Below are 19,418 nucleotides of genomic sequence, written 5' to 3' on the forward strand. Positions count from 1 at the left end.
GTTAGACCTACTCTTGGTCATAGCCCACAACGGATCTTGTCATTAAACTTTTTACAGAGTCTAAAAAGTAATTTAAACGGCTGTAGCTTTAAAAAAAATTCCACGTAAATATTTTTATGTAAAATTTGACGTTGTTGCACGAAAAATTATTTAGGGTCCAAAAGTGTGCTAGCCTATTTCTATTGTGACAGAAAAGGCTGCTTTGGCTAGGTTTATTATATGATTTCTTCATAAACTTGTTGGTGTGTGGTGCTGCTCCATCCTAATCAACACATGATCGTTTTGTTTCGTAAAATCGGGTGTTTTTAGGTGGCAGCTGAGTTTGCTGACTTTTTGGTCTTTCGCTTTCGTCATCCTTGTTCAAATTATTTGTGCTTTGTATATTTTGTTTATTCGCCAACAAAACAAAATAAATTAAACCACCCATGCAACTTACTTTCACCACTGCATTTTTGACTGATACTTTTAAAAGAATGGCGTTTGATTTTCTGTTCAAAACGATGATTTTTCGAAAGAAACTGTCAAGTCTTCTAGTTAAATGATGTGTGTAGCCGTAGGCTACCAAGTTTAGATTTCCTAAATATTATCGCTTCTTTTTGATCCGCTCGAAAGAAGTTATGGTGGGTGTAAACTTTAACGTGTCCCTCCGTAAGTTGTTAGAACCAAATGGTGACAAAATCAGAAAAAAAAAATTTTTTGCGAAGGTAGGACCTTGTTTTTCAAAGTTACAATGAGCAGCTGAACTAAACGCCTAAGTAACCTCATAACAAATTTTAGCAAAGCAGATGTCTTGCAACGTAGACTACTGGCATAGGCTATGGAACTGCTATAGATTAAGAGTAACAAGGTTACAACACTCAAATAAGCCAATGAAACGATATTCTAAAAATACTGCTTTTTTTACACATTATTGCAATCACCCAGAGCAAAATAATTGTCATTGTTTCAACATCGAATAACATCACATCCGTGTCGAAATGGCAAACTTTTCATAAAGAAGCCATTTCTAAGCGTTGGGCCACGAATCATGCCTTCTAGCTGTTTTAAACACAGGCGACTGCACAGGTAAAAAAGCACAAAACAAGGGAATAAATAAACGTCATAAATAGCCAACAAACTTTCGTGAAAACTACGTCACGGTTTGATAACCAATACGAAATTTTAGTAAGCTACAACTCACACAGACAGACAAATCAAAACGTTTTCAACAGCGAGGAAAAATAACACAAAGCTTTTTTCACATTGCAACTGCATTCAATAGGTTACTACAATTTAGCATATTTGAGTGTAAAAGTGTTAACTCAATACTTTACTAAAGCCACTTTCAAACGATAGCTGATTCATCATAAAAACTTCAATAAAATCGATAAATAAACCTTTAGAACGGTGAATACGACATAAACAAACAAAAATTTAAATTCATGATAAGACGGTGATTAAATTTACTGTATATGCTTACCTTGGGAGTCAATTGCTATAATAGGACAGAAAAGTTTTTTTCGGTTGACATTTTGAAGCAAGATAACTCAAAATAATACCCAATTTACCTATCCACTTTTAAATAGTTTTTTTTTTTTTAAAGCCACAGGAAGCACAGGCAGTGGCCAAGTTCGCTGAATCGTTTATGTGCTTTTATTGCAAGTACGACACTAAAACGATCAACTACTTGATATGGGCAGTCAGTACCGTTGACAGGGGGATCCAGGGGGTACTTTTGGACCAGGGCCCGAAATGATTATAGGGACCCAGAGCCTTTCGAAGGGACTCCCAAAAATTTAAAAAACCACCGCGGATTATTTGGATATAATGCGTTTTGTTAGAAGAGTCATGATTTGAGGCTTGAGGATCTCATTGGTATCGGGCCCAAGATATCCTCTCAACTGTGGTCAGTAAACGCATTAAAGAACCGTTGGGTTTTGCCGGATTGCACATTTTTTAAAGCACTTGTGCAGCCTTCTATGACTACAAACGCTACAACGCTCATTGCCTGCATTCAATACTACTATTTTTCGGATTTAAACGGATTTCGTAAACGCTTAACTTTAGGAAACGTGTTTGTACGTCTTCTTTTGATACTTTCCTCTCGCCTTGGCCTCACAGTGCTTAGAAGTATCAGCGCAACATTGAGGTAGCAACAGTACTTCATGTCCAGTACCATTGTTGGTGTCGATTGTCCGCGTCACATTCCACTAACGTCAGTTCTGGCTTTCCATTTCTTGTCATCGAAGCAAGCAAGCAGCCGTTGGTGAGAAGGCTCCTAATGGTCCCGTCCTGAAACATGAGGAGAGTGAAATTTAATGCAGGAAGTGTCGATGGGGCGTGTTGGAACGACCTCTGATATAAGCAGGCAGATCATCAACCTATGTTGGTGGAAGATTTCTTGTTGAGACGGATCCTTTACAGTTTGGCTTTTTGCATTAAAAAAACAGTAAAAGTAAGTCACCGTGGTCCGAAAAACATGATGGCGGAAAAACAGACAAAATACACCGAGTATGATCTGTAAAAAACACTTCACAGATACTTTTTCCGGACGCTGGGGTTAATGGTAGAAAAGCAAAAAAACAAAAATATTTTTAGGGTAGGTAGAAATATACGAATATACGAAATATGTAGAAAAATTTTCAACACCTACGTTTTACCAGTCGTGCTGTACGGTCTAGAATGCGTAAATTGGACATCATCAACAATGAAAAAACTCACTACCTTCCAAAATCACATCATGAGAAGCATGACCAACAAAAGGTTACTTGATCACACAAAAACAGAAGATCTTCTAACTATGACAAAACTACATCCAATTGCAGCAATCTAATAAAATCAAAAGTTTTAAAACTGTTCGGCCACACTAAAAGATCACAATTCGGAATCAGCAAAGTTTGCACAGAAGGCAAAGTAGAAGGAAAAAGAAAACGTGGCAGACAACCAAAACGATGGCAAGATAACATTCAATCATGGACCGGACTCCACTTGACGACACTGGGCGAGTTGGCTCAAAATCGCCACTCTTGGAAGCAAATAAGCCATGTTGATGCGCAATCTGCCGCAGGCGGAGATAACGACTGATGATGATGAAATATACAAAACTTTTATCCCAGGTGAAAAGAAATAGCATTTACTAGTAGCCTTGAAAGGATGCCAATTATGAATTCGGAAGAGTTTCTAGCGTTGCAAATATCACCATGATACAAGTTTGCCATACTTTGAAAACTATGCGGCATATTTGAATCAACCCGGTGGATATAAAACTTACTTTCAAATGTGTCCACTGTTGGGACTTAGGCGTCGTGACGTCATCCGATGTGCAGTCAAGCATGGTGACCGTGTTGTCAGCCTGCACGGCACTCATACACATCTCCTTCTCGGAGTTGAAACGAATTTCTTTTCGTGTCGTGTATTCGAAAAACTGAGTGCAAAGAATAGGATTTTGGAGATTTCAGTAAAGACCGTCGAAAACAAAAACGAGATACGACGAAAGCTCATAAGCATAGCGATATAGGCTTAACGCGTATATACTGTAAATACATTCATATATTCACATCCACCACCAGGCTTCCATAATTAACCAATCCCTTAACCTGTTGTGTGTTTCTGCAATAAAGCGGTTAGCACAAAAATATGTCACAATGCTGATTGGACATGCTCCAGATCACCAATTATTACCAAAAAAGGTGGCGGAAGTGCTTAATATTCAATGCTGCAAGCTGAAAATTAATCTTTATTCCAGTGCAAAGTATGATAAGTTAGAATTAATATCTCCTGATTGTATTTGTATAAATTCTGTTGTCAAATTGTTTTCCATATCGTATTTTCAACGTATAAAAATCAAGTTTGCCAACACAACTTTTTTCTTTCAATATTTTTTATCGATCATTCAACCCACTCATGCGTGAACCTGCAAAGTACTCCAAGCGTAACATGACGTCAAAGTCAAGGGCCGCCCTCCCCACTGTTTGGTTAAGTTATCAAACCTTGGAAATGGAGAGACAAGATTTGCGAAATACTTGAGACATCGGTAGTAATAGTTACTACGGATCTGTCGTAAGATAAAAAAAAAAACAATATATTATCGATTTGTTGATCCATTACCTGATTACCTCCTTGACCATGACATCCAAACACGGAAACTCTTCCACCAGTTGGATGGTGTTGGGGCGGCGCATAGTCAAGACAATATTGGGTCATGCCAGTGTTACGGAACTATAGGCAATTCACAATGTTAGTTTTGCGAAATAGCTAACAAGTAAAACGTTGAAAAATTAACATGATAGTTTAGTGCTTTCAAATGAAGTCGTTTCGATTTTTTTATGCTTTTTTAGCGTTCACAAATGTTAGGTAAATGTTATTTCTGCTTTCTGACGGAAAAAGACTCAACACATTGTCTAAAAGAAAAAGTAGACTACACTAAAAGTATGCACGACCTTCAAACAATAAAAACACACACTTGATTTTACTTACAACAGTGCAGCTGAGTCAATCAACACAACTTACCGCCCCGTAGTAACCAGGTCTGTCTTCAGGTACATGCAGATCTGGGTAAATGGTGTCGAGGTACCACTTGAAGCTCTGGCAGTTGAGGCTCTCACGCAGCATCTTTCGATCGCTGATATCACCGTAATCCTCCTGTAAAAATGAGGTAAATGTCATGTTCGTGGCCGTTTGATGGAGTACCTGCAAATGCCACGTTTTTCCCATTGATAAAAACAAAAATTACGTCACTCAGAGTGGAAATGTGAAACAATAAAACTTAAAAATAAAATCAAAAATCATTTGCGAAGAAGCTTTATAGTGAAATCGTTGTTTCGTCTAGTTTACAAATGAACATGGTCAATTTTGGAGAGTCCACAAGGTGCAATGCAACGAAACCCAAGAGCTCACGTGATAGGCCCCATTTTAAAGAAGCGTTGGATTCTTTAACTGTTTCTAAAAATGAGTCCCAAGTTCGTTTTGTACGGCCTTAAAGATTGATTTTGGAGGTCGAAAAAAAAACATGACAAATTTCTTTTTCTGAGTGGAATCAGAAGTACACGTTGAAGATGGGTTCCTCCAAACATGTTTGTAATGCACCAAGGACAATAATCTCTGCTTTTATATTATGCTGCACCCATTGTACGTACAGTATGTGTTGGTCTTGAACACTTTACGAATAAAAAGACGACAGCGAAAGTAAAAAACGGGCTATGGAACCTAAGAACTTTGATACCTGCAAGAGTCGGGAATTTTGTGTCCTTTAAACATCGCGTGGTGCCAACGACTTAATTCAGTGTTTTTTACAGTTTTTTTTATTTATTCAAAATAAGGATTTGAAGGTGATCTTGACAACACGGGAACTGAACTGACTTTTCAGCCGTGCTGTGTTTGCATAGGTTTGAACAAACATTTGCACAGCGTCTGAGAAGAATGGGCGAGTTCAATCACAGACTAGGTTTAACCCACAAAAGTGACAACTGCTAGTTGCTGAGAGTGAACGTAGAAAGTGAGTAATTTTTTTATCAAATCTACGGTTTTTGACGTTGAAAACAAATTTTCTGTTGATAAACTTGAATTAACTCTCCACTATTCAGCAACTATTGTTTGGATTTGACGAAACAATCGTGAACAAGAACACTACAATACTTCTCTACAACAAATGTTCAGTGAGTAAGAAAGTGTTGATATCACTGCATTTATCCATATAGAAACGAAGGGTGAAATAACTTTTAAAAGGACACTTTGCTATTCTCACAAGACATGTAAATTGATGGTAAATCCTAGTTATTTCTAGCCTCGATCGCTGACACATTATGTCGGAAACCATTTACCGGGAGTTTTAAGATTTCAGAAACGACCATGTGTATGTGATTCCAAATGAAACGTGCAAAAGAAAAAACTTGAAAATTTATTTCTGAAGATAAAGCCAACACTGATGTGACATTAACAATGTAATCACATGTTTATGTATTTATAAGCCGCTCCTACGAACCTGATAAGAGTAAAACTTGATATTAGCTTTGGTTTAAAGCGCATTCTAACCACATGACAATACTATCAACAATAATGAATCTAATCTCCCATAAATTAAATAATTCTCGGAAGAAAACTGCCTAATGATTGCGAAAAAAGCCAGACAGCCGTAGGTGTAAGAGCAAGGGAATACACTAATTCTTTAGTGGGTGAGTTGAAACAATATAGAGCGGTTTCTCGTTGTACAGTAATACCGGTAACGTTGAAAAAACATAAAAAAATTCACTTGTTTCTTAACACTAAGCCCTTGGTGTGGTTGTAAAAATGAAAATGATTAGCTGGCAGCATTGGTGTCAGCTTCAAGTTCCCAGCAAACATAAGTTGGCATTTTGCATAGTATTGAAAATGACAAATGTTGCTTCCTGAGTTAGTGACAATTGGACAAAACGTGATCCAATTTTATGTGAACTGAGATTATATCGACTTTCGAGGAAATGCAAAACTTGACAAAAACATGATATACCAGGTAGTAACAGGTTGAAATTTTACGTACGCTTTAACGTCCGAAACGAGTTGAAAAAAATCAACTTTTTCTTACTAGAATGTAACAAAACGACACGAACCTTAGAAGCCGGAGGGTTGCGAATGTAGAAATGCTTCTTGTACTCATCCATCCATACCTCAGCAGCGCGCAAAGTGTTGGTTAAGAATTTCGGTCTGGGGTAGGGCGATTGCTTGGGGAAGACGTGGCCTACATGAGAGCAGGGTATTGTCTCTAACTTACCACCACACATCCACGTCTGCAAAACGTACAGGGGTCAGATGGTGACGGTAGATACATCAGACGCAACCGGTTTGAACTAGTTTTGAACGTTTTTCAGGTCGTTGAAGGTAGGAATACTGTGTTTTTATCTGGAAAATTTTTACGTTTGATTGTGGATTAAAAGAAAATTTACTTCACCATTTTCCGCTTCTTTCAATGTTCTTCTGCAGTACCACTGTGATTACCATGCACAAGATGTTAACGTTACAATTGGTATTGGCGTGCATATACTGCCTTAGTTTTGCTAACGTCTGGTGAACGTTTACTTAATCGAAATTTGAAGTTAACCAGTTCTGCATCCACAATCCACATGTTACATTAACTTATTATGCTTCACACAGTGAATAATTCTCTTTGTTTGTTGAAAAAAAATCTGGTATTTGTCGCGGGTTATATAATTTTACACCACTTAAAACGTCTCAAATGAATTGTAAAGCGCATGCTTAGTGTACATTTTTTTGCTGCAAAACGATAAACAAAGTATTTAAAAAAGTTTTATATAAATTTTATCAACCTTACTCAACATAGCTTTACCAACGCAAAAAGTCTAAATCACAAAAATTTACAACTTCAGGTAAAACCAACATACTCTGAAAGACAACTCCAAATTCTCTCCTCCCCAGATTTCCATCCCTGCGTCATACGTTCCGATGTGAGTGAAGAAGCGCTGACTGACTGCAAAAAGTCCTCCAGCCATCGTTGGGGATCGAATAGGATCCACGGGACTTTTCCTCCTCCTCCTTTCGTGGTCCGGAATGGAGTGCCATTGAAATGTCAATCTCCAATCAAAACCACCTATTTGGGGTTCGTGTCCTCCGTAATAGTATCTGGAGACAAAAAGAATACTTTTACCAAACGTGGCGCAAAAACTGTTTCTCACAAAGAGGTGGAGATGACCCTTCGAGACCTGTGTAGTGTGTAGTAGATACCTCATGCAAGTCAGTTATGTTTACCCTATCGTTCACAGCACAGTATTTCAATTGACACTTCAACTTTCTTAAGCAAGCAGGACCAATCCCACAATGCACGCTGGCGTTTCCAATAATTTTCAGCATATTTTTCGGTAGCATATCTATATGATAACAGATTGTGTTACGCCGTGTCAAGTGGTGAGACAGAAAACACAGCAAATAATATATCGTTAGAAAATAATGCGAAAAACACGGACACAAACAAGCCATATGATTGGTTGAAGCAATCTGGAGTAGCGGCCTGAGCCTTCCACCTCCAAGATCCATTTTAGTTTTTTTTTTTTCATAATTAAAATCGAATTTCTTAGTCAGCAACTCCATTTTCATCTTTTCACAGAATATAACGAACTAATACAAAGAGAAAGTGGACAAAAGTAGCTTTTCACAACGCATTGACGCGTTGTTGTGAGACTTTAAGTTTAACACATCGCAACATTGCTAAATGACGTTGAAAACACGATAAACTGATACAAATTGTGTTGAATAGTGTTGTGATTAAGGATATACCGGACTGAATAAATAAATGCTTCAGCTCTTGGCTAAAAGGAGGTGTTTCACGTCCACTGCCACCTGATGTTTGCCAGCAGTCAACACCAATGGTTATATTGCTAAGAAACACATATGCCATAAAATCTGAACACCAAGTGTAACGAAAAGTGGTTAGATTTAGAAACAACTTAAAATTGCTGTCTACTGTCTACCATTACAAACACTCTTGTGGTGTGCAGTTCGACAACTGCAGTAAAAGCAGCCATAAAAAAGGTGTGCCTAAAAAATTCTTTTTATCCACCGTAGGTTTTCTGTCTGACTTCCAGTCACTTAACTGAGTTATTTTCTCACACTCAAACATCAAAATTTTTTGTTACAATATTAAACATTTTTGTCCGAGTAAAAACACTGTGGGTCCGCGGTTGATCGTATTGTTCAATAACTGATAGCAAATTAAAAACGCAGTAAAAGCTCAAACAAAGCTTCTAAAAATGAATGAACGCTTCTCTTTGATTTTAACATCCTTACTGCAAGTGTAGTTTTTATACATATATCGCAAGACGGTTCACAATCCAAACACTAAACTGAAAAGATTGGAAAACTCAATTGGAAACTCAAGAACATAATTGAAATCCAAAAAGAATATCCAAAAGGTTTCAAACTGTTTCATCAATTTTGAATCAAATTTTGTCAAAGTCACACAAAGGTAAGCAAGAAACGTAGAAAAAACAAAGACTTTAAGCTAATTAAAAATGCTGCCACGTAACGTCGATAATTATTCTGTATTTCATTAAAATTGAAAGATTTCAGCTCCTGACACGAAGAACCTTCCAAACATGATTATCACCAAGTACGTTTCAGCATACAAGGATTGCTCTACTGTTGAGTTAGTTTTAATGCTAAATGGATTAAAAAAATGGCAACACTGCTGTGAAGTGTGAATCGTGATCAAGTACACTGCTATTAGAAAGGCTTTTTATGTTATCACCTTTGAGCGCATGTACTTAAGCGCTCTTGATAATTCCACCTCCATACAGGTGATACTGTGGCAATGCAAAGAACAACTGCATTGATTTGACCATTAAATGTTGTTATGGTATTGCACCTTCAGGGTCAATGGTTTTTGTTTGCTTGTCCGTTTATTAAAGCAGTTGATATAAAACGTAAATAATTTCGAATTAAAAAACATCTAATCTCTTTATTACTTTGAAATAATTGAATTTTTTTTTCTACGTGTCTGACGAATGCAGCCAGCTGTGCTCAAGAAATCAGAACGGGTGGAAGCATTTGCGAACAAACCTCGTTTGCAAACATTGGATTAACGTGCAACTACAACGTAAACAAAACCACTTTTGCAGACGTTGCATGAATTCGTGAGAGAATTGTGTTTATTTTTTGTTGTGATCCATTGAAATGCGTGTGTTCATTCAATACTCAGATTCTCGGACTTTTGAAGGTATCATCTTTGCATAAATAAATAACAATGATGTGTATGAACGTTACAATGAAACGCGACTGTTTGAAAGTTCTTTTTTTTATCATTGTAATGTTTTTGATTTGTTAAAGTTGATCAAAATGAAGGGAAAGATTTGGTTTGTCATAACAAAAACACGAATCGTTACTCTCCTCATTACCCAACGGATACATTGGCGTTTTATGTAAAACAAAAATCGTTCAGTGATGATCAGAATCATCTAAACAAAATTAGGTGTGATAAATCAAGACTTTGTGTCACGTTTTTTTACAAATACTTTCTAAGTTATTTTGGTGTGAGCATAACAACGCCTTTTAACGATCGTTCTACTTTGTCAATGTTGTAAAACATTTTTTTTAACATCTGTAACGTTGAATATTTATATAATTTATATAAAGGACCGTTTCAACAAATAGCATCATCTTCCTCCGACAAAGTGAATAAGTTAAGCTCCTTTCTTGGATAAATTTAGCCTTAAAAATACGAACGCAGGCAACAAGCTCTATCTTGGTACTGAATCTTAGACCTACTTGGCCTTCGAAAAAGCGATGGCTTCAAGGACAAAATATACTGGGCTGGACATTCATACGGCTGCGTTGAATCTGTAGCGCTATACAACATCCAGTACAATACGCTTTCTTGCGTCTTCAGTTTGAAATGCAGTGATGCCATTGCTACAATCTCTCAGAAAAGAACTCTCTCAGTGTTCGGTTAAAATTGTAATTAAAAATGCACGACTTTTCTGCAGATGAACAAAAACATTCATAATTCATTGAAATTATATTTTTACATTGAATCACGTTTATTCAACCAACGATGAAACGGTAAAATTAATCGTGCTTGTAATAATGACAAAACAAAAAGTTGACTAAACCTGTCAATAGAGGTTGGTAAACTACTGATTCAAGTTTTTGTTGGGGCAAACTATTGCTTGTTGTCATCATTGTGACGAAGCAACCGGCCCGATATATTTAGGTTCTAAAATGTGACACAGCCGGCCGTCTCTAGTGCGGTCATGCTTTAACACGTGACTACCAAATTGGCAAGAAGCACACAAGTTAACTTTGGTTAATAATGAACACGTCATAAAATACCTACTTTTGTAAAAGTGCCAGCAGACGACCCTCAAGTAGTTGTGAGAAATGCTATTTATTCTACACAGACACTTTTAGAAAGTGAGAAGTCAGGTCGAGAGAAAACTATTATGTAAATCACATCAAGCTTTCCAACTCGCATTAGTTGCAAATTTTTATTAAATCAATTTAAATAGATGTTAAATTGATTTAAAAAGTGCCTTCATGTTGTCTGAACAACGACGCACTAGAACAGTATTGCAACAAAAATGCTTTGCAATCGTGATCTGCTTGATGGGCATTGAAAGTTTTCATAAAGTTACAGCCTACGGGTTCTATTCCAAAATATAAGACCAACAGAACACAAACCATTGAAGAAATCGACGTGGACAGGTTTTCACGTAATCATTTCTTATCAAAAAGAAGCCCCCGGGCTTGTCTTTGTTTCTTCATAATTCTGTCGCATTTTGTCGAATGAGATCATTTTAGAAGCATAGCAGTGTCTAATTACAACAAGCCAAACCGCAAACGTGAACATGGCTTAGAAAAGATTAAAAATCACACTGAATCTGTGAGCTAATGCATGGCTATTGATTGTACTTGCACGTGGTGCGCGTGATTCAAGCAATTACCAAGAATTCTTCAAATGACACCGAAATTAAGCCAAAGCAAGAAATCGGATTAAAATTGATTTAAATTACATACGCTTGCTGCTACAATTAAGAGTTGCAGGTATAAAATTTTGCTTACTAACCTAAGCCATTACGTTTGTAGAACTATATTCAAAAAACACGATTTTAGGCATTTTTTGAAACACAAGAATGTTATGTCATCTAGCAGCTTGAAAAAAAATGATTGGATTGGGTTTATTGGAAAAATTGGCTCGATCAACCGTCTGGTGGGCAGACTCTTCTATTTACACTGCTCCGTGACAGAGGTGCTACCCATCTAGGAAAGCTGCAATTTTTATAGTTGTGAAAGCGTAAGTGAAGATTTGTCAAGGATTGAATTCCAACAAGTTGACAAAACAGTATAATTGTATTTAACTTCCTTTGCGTCTGACGTTCCATCATCAAACACGACCAACTTCTTGAATTGGACCAACCAACTCAGGCCTCGAAATTCACGGCGGACATGGCGGTCATGTCCGCCGTCACAGCATGTGATGTCCGCGGGAAGTACCATCTAGATCGGTCATATTTGTCCGCCGAGAAATAGCACATGAACTAGCGATACAAATCGTCATTGCATAGCACGAACAATTGTTGCGAGGATATAATTTCCCGCGCGGCGCGCATCTAGAAAATGTGAATACTGTATCCCTTAGCTTCCATTCAAGCAGGAAAACTTTCGATTTTTACGTTGTTTCAACGATTGATGACATTGAATTAGCGTAACAAAGATAGGCTAAATTCTTCGCTAAGAATCGATGGGAGTACCGCTACTTCTACACTAATCAGCGCAACTTAGTTCAAGTTTTACGTCACAATGTCCGGCTTTGATCTCCGAGTATTATTGATAAGGCAAGGTTGGTTACAAAATTAGATTCCGGTTATACGAGTAATCTATTGCAGCAAGATGCAACAAATTTGTTAAGTTTTGGTATTACAGCAAGAAAGAAACGGCCCAGGGAAAATTCACTTTCGCTCACATAACACGCAAAAATATACTTAGCAGAAAATAGAAGCGTTAGTGTAGAAGTTTTCCGACTAGTGCCAAGAGCATTGTGACGCAAAAATCCACACGACCTCGCAGGTGGAAGTTAATCAGTTATGTGACGTATTGACCAGCTACACGGCGCTTTGACTGTTCAAGCGCACGTCGTTGCTCTGATGAAAGCTTTTCAGAGTGACTTCACTGAAATTTTAAAAAGCTTTCTAAACCGTAGCTACAGTTCTCAAATGGTGAAGAATTATGAAGATAAAGTGATTAAGCACAACGATCGACGCTGAACTGGTGTGTCCGCCGTGAGACTTAATTTGTCCGCCGAGATAGCTGCTCAGACCGGACACGTTTGTCCGCCGTCAACAAAAACGAATTTCGAGGCCTGGAACTACAACACAACTGATGAAAGGTAGGGTGCGCAATGGTCATACGCGTTTCCTCGGTGGAAGTGTGACGTAACAGTTGCATAGTTAATTGTCAAACGCGTTATATTGTTGTTACACTGAATCATCACATCTTAGAAAAACTTAGATTGATTACACTTACAGCATCTTAAGAAAGTTAATGCTATGCAAATTGGTTTAAAAGAGCTTCATTTACTGTTGTATCGCAACAATGGTTTAAAACACCGTGCATTTGAAGATTGCAAATGTGAACGTGTCAGGAAGAAGTGAACTTAAATCAGCGAAAATTTAATTATTTTTTTGCTTAACCCCGTTTGGAATTTCTTTCTTCTTTTCAAACAGAATGAGGCCTTTATATATCTATTGGACCCTTACATCAAGTCGTTTGTACATGATAGCCACACACTTTCAAATACACGTTTGAGAAGATTGAGAAAATATCTGTAAGCCAGAATTAAAAGTGCAGTACCACAGTAAAATGTTTTAAATAATTTAAATGTATTATTTCAAAACGTTGCTGCAACGTATACACGGCGAATTGTGCAACAACCAAAACCAAATCGACTGACAGAGAAACGCAAATTGTGAAGCGCAGTTAAAGTGGTGTTACAAGGTCAAAGCAGACATTTATCTGACCATTGGTGATATTATATTAACGTTAAAAATACTTTTCTGACATCCACCAAAAAAAAATTGTAGACTAATTTAAACGATTGAACTGCACTGATGAAATGCATGAACAAGCCGAAGTTTATACAAAAACAAACCCAGACTGACTATGTTGTAACACATTGTTAATTAAAGTGGAATTTGAGACGTTGGGTTTTGATCTGATTAACCTATTGAAGTTACGTCGTGCGTTTACGCCCAGTCTTGCATTTACCTCTGTTGTAGCACTGACGGCATATCACGCACATACTAATTGACTATGTATTTCAATGTGCAATATCTAATATGCATGTTTTGCTTCTATGTGGATACATGAAAAAGAAAAGAGTTGCACATGCCGCCCCCGTAACTTTTAGCTTTGAGAAGCAGGGCTTACCGCAAAAGAGCAGCCATATCATATCCATTGAGAGAACACTTAAAGACAATAGCAAACATTTCTTTTATGTTTATGTTCATGTGAAAAATGTTATGAAATTAAACCTTGCATTCACAGACATGTTGCAACGAGGTCAATTTACATAACTTGCCTTACCTTTACGTCTACATTCGCCCTTGAAAAACATATTATAATCAGCCAGCAAAACTGATCCTTTTTCAATAATTTCAGTAATTCAGCTTCTACACAGTAATTTTCAGTAATTCAGCTTCTACACAAGTGAAACCAACATGTAAAAAAAACAATGTTTTAAATGAGAGTCATTTTCGTTATCAAAAACTCACTCGAAGCTATCCCAGTCAATGGTGTCGATAACAGGCACTGTGACCACAGACTCATCTTCCATTATTCGCTCCAGGAGAGGTTCCAGCCAGCCTTTCATGCACTCGCAGTGACAATCCAAGAATGTCAGGACATCCCCTGAGCATCGCATGGCAGTTGAAATTACATTTAGCTGAAATGGTCTTTCGGGGGGCTAAAATTAGAACCCGTCAGCGCAATGACAAACGCATCTACAGTTTGATCTCAGCCAGAAAATCAGCCAGAAAATCAGCCATTTTTCACATCGATTGGATAAGAGACAATAAGTTAACACACAAAAGAAGATCGCCACAGCCGGTAAACACATAAACATGTGACGCTCAATAATGACGATTTGAAACTGAAAACGTCGCAATAATTTGCATGCTATCGCAACAAAAGCCAAATACAGGTTATGTTTCACAGTTTCATGAAAAACTATAGCAATTTTGAAACTTATCACAAACAATCTGATCACCTTTCGCCTGTGAAGCCCCGAGCAATCTAGCACGCACCAAGCCTTCTCGCTTGATCGTTCGAACCAGCCGCACTCGCTCCAGGTTTTGAAGATGATTTTCTAATTCTTCTTTCAGGTGTTCTAAACAGGGGGTTTATATTTTTATACCGTACTTAAAAAGTTTAATTAAGTCTCAATAACAGGTTTTACGGCGTTTATGCAACAAATTGCAGCTTTATTCTAATAGAATTTTAATGTGGTTGAGCAGAGGGGTGAAGCTGTAAAAATTCAATGTTTGGATCACTTTTGAATACAGATGAGCAGAAAACAAACAACTACTACTAAGCTTCGCTATACGTTTAGATCAGTGGATTGACTGCAAGAGACGTTTGTCAACATTTATTCGACGTCTGAATGGCGCAATGTCGTGAGTAGAATTTATCAGCAAAATTTGATCGGAAAACGTGATTGCAATTTAGCACCAACAAACACCACGCCTGATATGAGGCACCGTTGTAAATCCGTTTATTTTTTGACTTCAATCTACACATACCTTTATCACTGAAATCATCCACCAAAATGATTTCAGTCAGCAGGCCGCTGGGTGAGTTGTGCAAAACGCTGTAGATCGTCCTCAGCAGAGTGGTCAAGCCTTCGTTGAAGAAAGCTATGATGACACTTGTTGTTGGCATGTTCGCGTAATCAAAAGGTGGTCTATTGCGGCATCTGCAATACGAGCTGTGTTATAAGGTGACTTTTAAAAGATTCCCCGAACTCTTCAAGTAAAAGATCGAGATATTAAAAATAATTCTGGCGTTCAAGAATGGTAGTCATCAGAAAAAAGCTTACATTCTTTCTTTGAGGCTTCGACCCAGCGTTTTTACATTACGGCGTTAAATAAATGCAAAAAATGATTTGCTGTGGTAATGCTGGCTATGGTATCGCAAAAAAAACAAGCATCGCATCCATAGAGAATACCAATCATAGTGCAATGAAAAAAAATGCATCATGGCGGATCGAACCGATCACTTCACAGTTCAGTATCGTCACTTCAACGAAAAGATTCAGTGGTTATTTAATTATGACAGGATTCTGAAGTGATAGACCATCGCAATAAAATAACATTATATTAATTGGAAGCGTTTCAAAAGCCACCGTAATGTTTTATTTCTCAGAAGATAGTTACTTTGACTGCAAAAACGGAAGCATATGCGCTATAATGAGTACAGTTAACGTTTAAATTATACACCACAGCCAGTCCAGACAATACAGTATATATACTTCTCGCAGTCTTGCCAAGCCAATGTCCATTATTAAGCGAAATCCCTTTCTTTAGAGCACGTATATTTTATGAAACCAAAAAAACAAACTTATTAACGATGTCAGTATCCAGTCATAGCGCGTTTAATAGTGCTTAAAAAACGAGGTGATATTGAAAAAAAATCAGGTTAATGTACAGTTTGATAAAGTAAAAACTATGCCTACAGCAAAGCGGTGGTGTCGTGTTGTTTAAAAACTTACAGTTAGACGTTAACCAGGGAAATATACTTTACTGACACGGCATATAATCTCCTACCACCGGCTTTCATTTATTTACTTTTGAATGCAGGCACTGTATGGCATTTTATACCTTTATGGAAAGTTATATAATAAAGCTCGACTTTGCTGTAATAGCATCTTCAGAAAGCACATGATTCAAAAGGCTTTAAAAATAAAAATGAATGAGAACGATAAAACAATTTGAGAAAAAATACTGAAATCATTCTGATGCAAAATTGTTGTACTCGCTTAGTATTTAACAATCAAGCATCAAAGAATAGTAAGTCCAACGCAATTTTACATCAGATCGTATAAAATCTAAAAGTGTAGGTCAGTTTTATAACTTTTATGAAATAAATGAGAGATTGAAAATACTAGCTGTGATTAAATTTACGTCATCTAAGTTCTAAAGCGATTTATCACATTAAATATTAATGCACAGTCTGAATGCATGATTAAGCATGAAACAATGATTAAGCAATGCACAGCATGAAACAAAACAAAATTCTAAGTTTCACTGCCAAACAAAACATTTCAAACGATAAAAAAGAGAAGTGTATGTCATGTCGGATAAATTATGTGAATCAAGATTTTCTCTCCACGTCATCAGGGCCAGACAAAGCTGCCCTTTTACATCATTTCAACGTCATCGGACGTGGACCAACAATCCTACACAAAAATGTGCTGATGTAGTTTTTGATTTCGTACACAAACAACATAATTTTAACCAATAGACGTACGTAATAAGGAAAATCATAGGTTTAAGATAGTAGTTGATTTAAAATGGAAATATTTTTCCTTAGATAGAAAATAAAATTAATAACTTCCGAGACGACAAAGCAAAATCATCCAATGAAAGTTATTTTGAGTGTTCAGCATCGAATAACGACTTACAACTGACACATCGAATCGTAATGGAAATACAATGTTATAGTAAAGCGTTACTCTTTCATTGCTTTATATAACGACCGGTGATAAAATGATCAATTAACACGTTTCTTCTAATGTTTTGACCTCATTCTTACGTCATTTGAATGATAGTTTGACGTCACGGCGACATTTAAAAGTGACATTGCATTACAGCTATGACATAAATAAATTGAAAGATTACAACAACAAAAAAGGTTGATTTGCTGTCGGTTTTACGAAAAACAAAAATCCATCAATTCAAACGAGATTACGTATGACATCTATGGTAAAATCTGTATCGATTAGTCTGATCCGCCGGGTTTGAGCAAATAGTTTAGTTGATTTCTTACAGTACTTTAGCTTCAAGAATAAATTTTGTACTTTACAAGCGTGGATATTTAGTTGCAATACTTAAATATAGATAAGTTTGGTGATCCTAACTGAGTAACTGTGTGAGGATCAACTGCCAACACAATGTTGATTTCTTTGGAGTAGACTAAATAGCTCTTTGTTTCGCTTGTAGAAGTAGACATATACGAAAACCAAAAGTCATATGTATCTTAAACTAAGATTCAACAAGTCGTTTGTAGGTAAATAAAGCGCCAGGACTCAAGTGTTTTAGTGAGTTGGTTGAACATAAACAATGATTTAAAACAAACCAACACACATTTCGTCTGTTTGAAATACGAAACTTAAAAGAATACTTACAATCCATGACGTGGGTCTTCGAGATTTCTGTGAAGAGATATTTTTTTGCTTATGAATTGATTTACAGCGTAAGTCTGAATGATCTTCTCTTGCTCTTCTTTCTCTTTCGGGGACAAATCGGACAAGCGGACAGGTTTTCCTCCCTCTCCCAGCCCATTTACGTCGTGGTCTGCAGGCCTAGGTAACGCTGGCTTTGCCATGAACAAGTACTTGTCACCTAAAACTTTATTTTCAAATTTCCCTAAGTTGGCACGCTCCATCAAAATGTTGTTTTCATTTGTTCCGCTGTTGTTTTTCGTAATGTATAGAGTTAAAATCGTAAAAACACAAGCAATCAATCCTCCAACTTTGATAGCTCGGTTTCTTCTGAGGCTGCAGGTCCGCATTATTCGACTGAAGTAGGTCGAACAATCCAAAATCTTATGAAAACCGGCAATTTAACTTTTATCAGCCAAAAATACCAACCGCACTAGTGCAAACTACCAGCTGACAACCGCAAGCAACAAATTTTCTGCAAAAAACACACAAAGATAACTGATTTATTTCCGAGTTCACTGAATCACTAAGCGTTCAGATGAAGTAAAAATTAGTAACTTTTTCTGGCTGGGGTACATGTCACAGAAACACCTTCTCTTGTCAACAGGACAAGATATTGGCCGTGTTTATAACTCTTTACTGAGCTGATACTGAGTGATATAATACAGTACCAGCGATATTTAATCGGTTAAATATAGATTTTGACAAATTTTTCTGGTTTGTCCATTCCATATAGAAAGCAAAAATACATAAGAAAAAAATACTTCTTCCCAGTAGGCTGAATAAGAACAAATCTTCAGAAAGATAATTGTGAAAAACCACCTTCACCGTCATGACTCATAATATACGTAACTTAAGCCGCATAAACGCGAAGTGGGTCGCTATAAGCCTTGTTCCACTAGCAGCTGTGGTTTATAGTAGTACGGTATCTTCCAAACACAAATTGATCTTACCTTACAATATTCCCTATTTAAGGTGCATAAAATGTTGAAGAAATATTGCTGCGTGGGCCAGGCAAGGGAAATTCCTGATTGTTTATTGCTGAGAGACAAAAGCCAAAACCGTTTTTCTCACAAAAAAACTTATCAAAAGTGAAATGAACATCCCACTTCCCACGCACTGTGATGATGAAAGTAGTATGTTCTTTTAGCTCAGGGGTGACGAACCTTTTTGCGGTCGCGGGCCACTTTGTCAATTACACATGAGTTATCGGGCCACACAACTTTTTAATCGTAACCTACTATGAAATCTTTTCAAAGCGACTCAAGATATTATTCATGAAAAGTAACAAACGGCAGATGAAAGTAATAAAACCCACACAGTTGAAATTATCTTACGCAGAATCGAAACATACAACAGTAAAAAAATAAAAACAGATCAACTTAACCAAAAAGGATAGCGCAACAGTACTTGCACTGATAATGACAACAGTTTAATTTTCGAAGTGTTTGCTTGCATATAAGTATGGAATCTTTTTTTTTTTTGGTTCTATCCTTTTTGCTCAAGTTGACTAAATGTTTCGACC

The 19,418-nt window shown here is 37.0% G+C and overlaps 1 protein-coding gene across 1 annotated transcript; it reads right to left on the minus strand.

The window, feature by feature from the left end:
* Positions 1-401: 401 nt before the first annotated feature.
* On the minus strand, positions 402-18,360 carry LOC145780505 (polypeptide N-acetylgalactosaminyltransferase 4-like). The gene is made up of 10 exons (XM_082592123.1): positions 17,858-18,360; positions 15,255-15,427; positions 14,723-14,842; positions 14,229-14,364; positions 7,353-7,590; positions 6,564-6,740; positions 4,489-4,620; positions 4,087-4,197; positions 3,251-3,403; positions 402-2,271 (listed from the first exon to the last, which is right to left on the minus strand). The coding sequence occupies exons 1-10, from the start codon at positions 18,241-18,243 to the stop codon at positions 2,143-2,145; spliced, it is 1,755 nt and encodes a 584-aa protein (XP_082448249.1). The 5' UTR covers positions 18,244-18,360; the 3' UTR covers positions 402-2,142.
* Between the last annotated feature and the right edge of the window lie 1,058 nt (positions 18,361-19,418).

This window comes from Aplidium turbinatum, chromosome 12, assembly GCF_918807975.1.
Source record: "Aplidium turbinatum chromosome 12, kaAplTurb1.1, whole genome shotgun sequence".
In the NCBI taxonomy this organism is placed as follows: domain Eukaryota; kingdom Metazoa; phylum Chordata; class Ascidiacea; order Aplousobranchia; family Polyclinidae; genus Aplidium; species Aplidium turbinatum.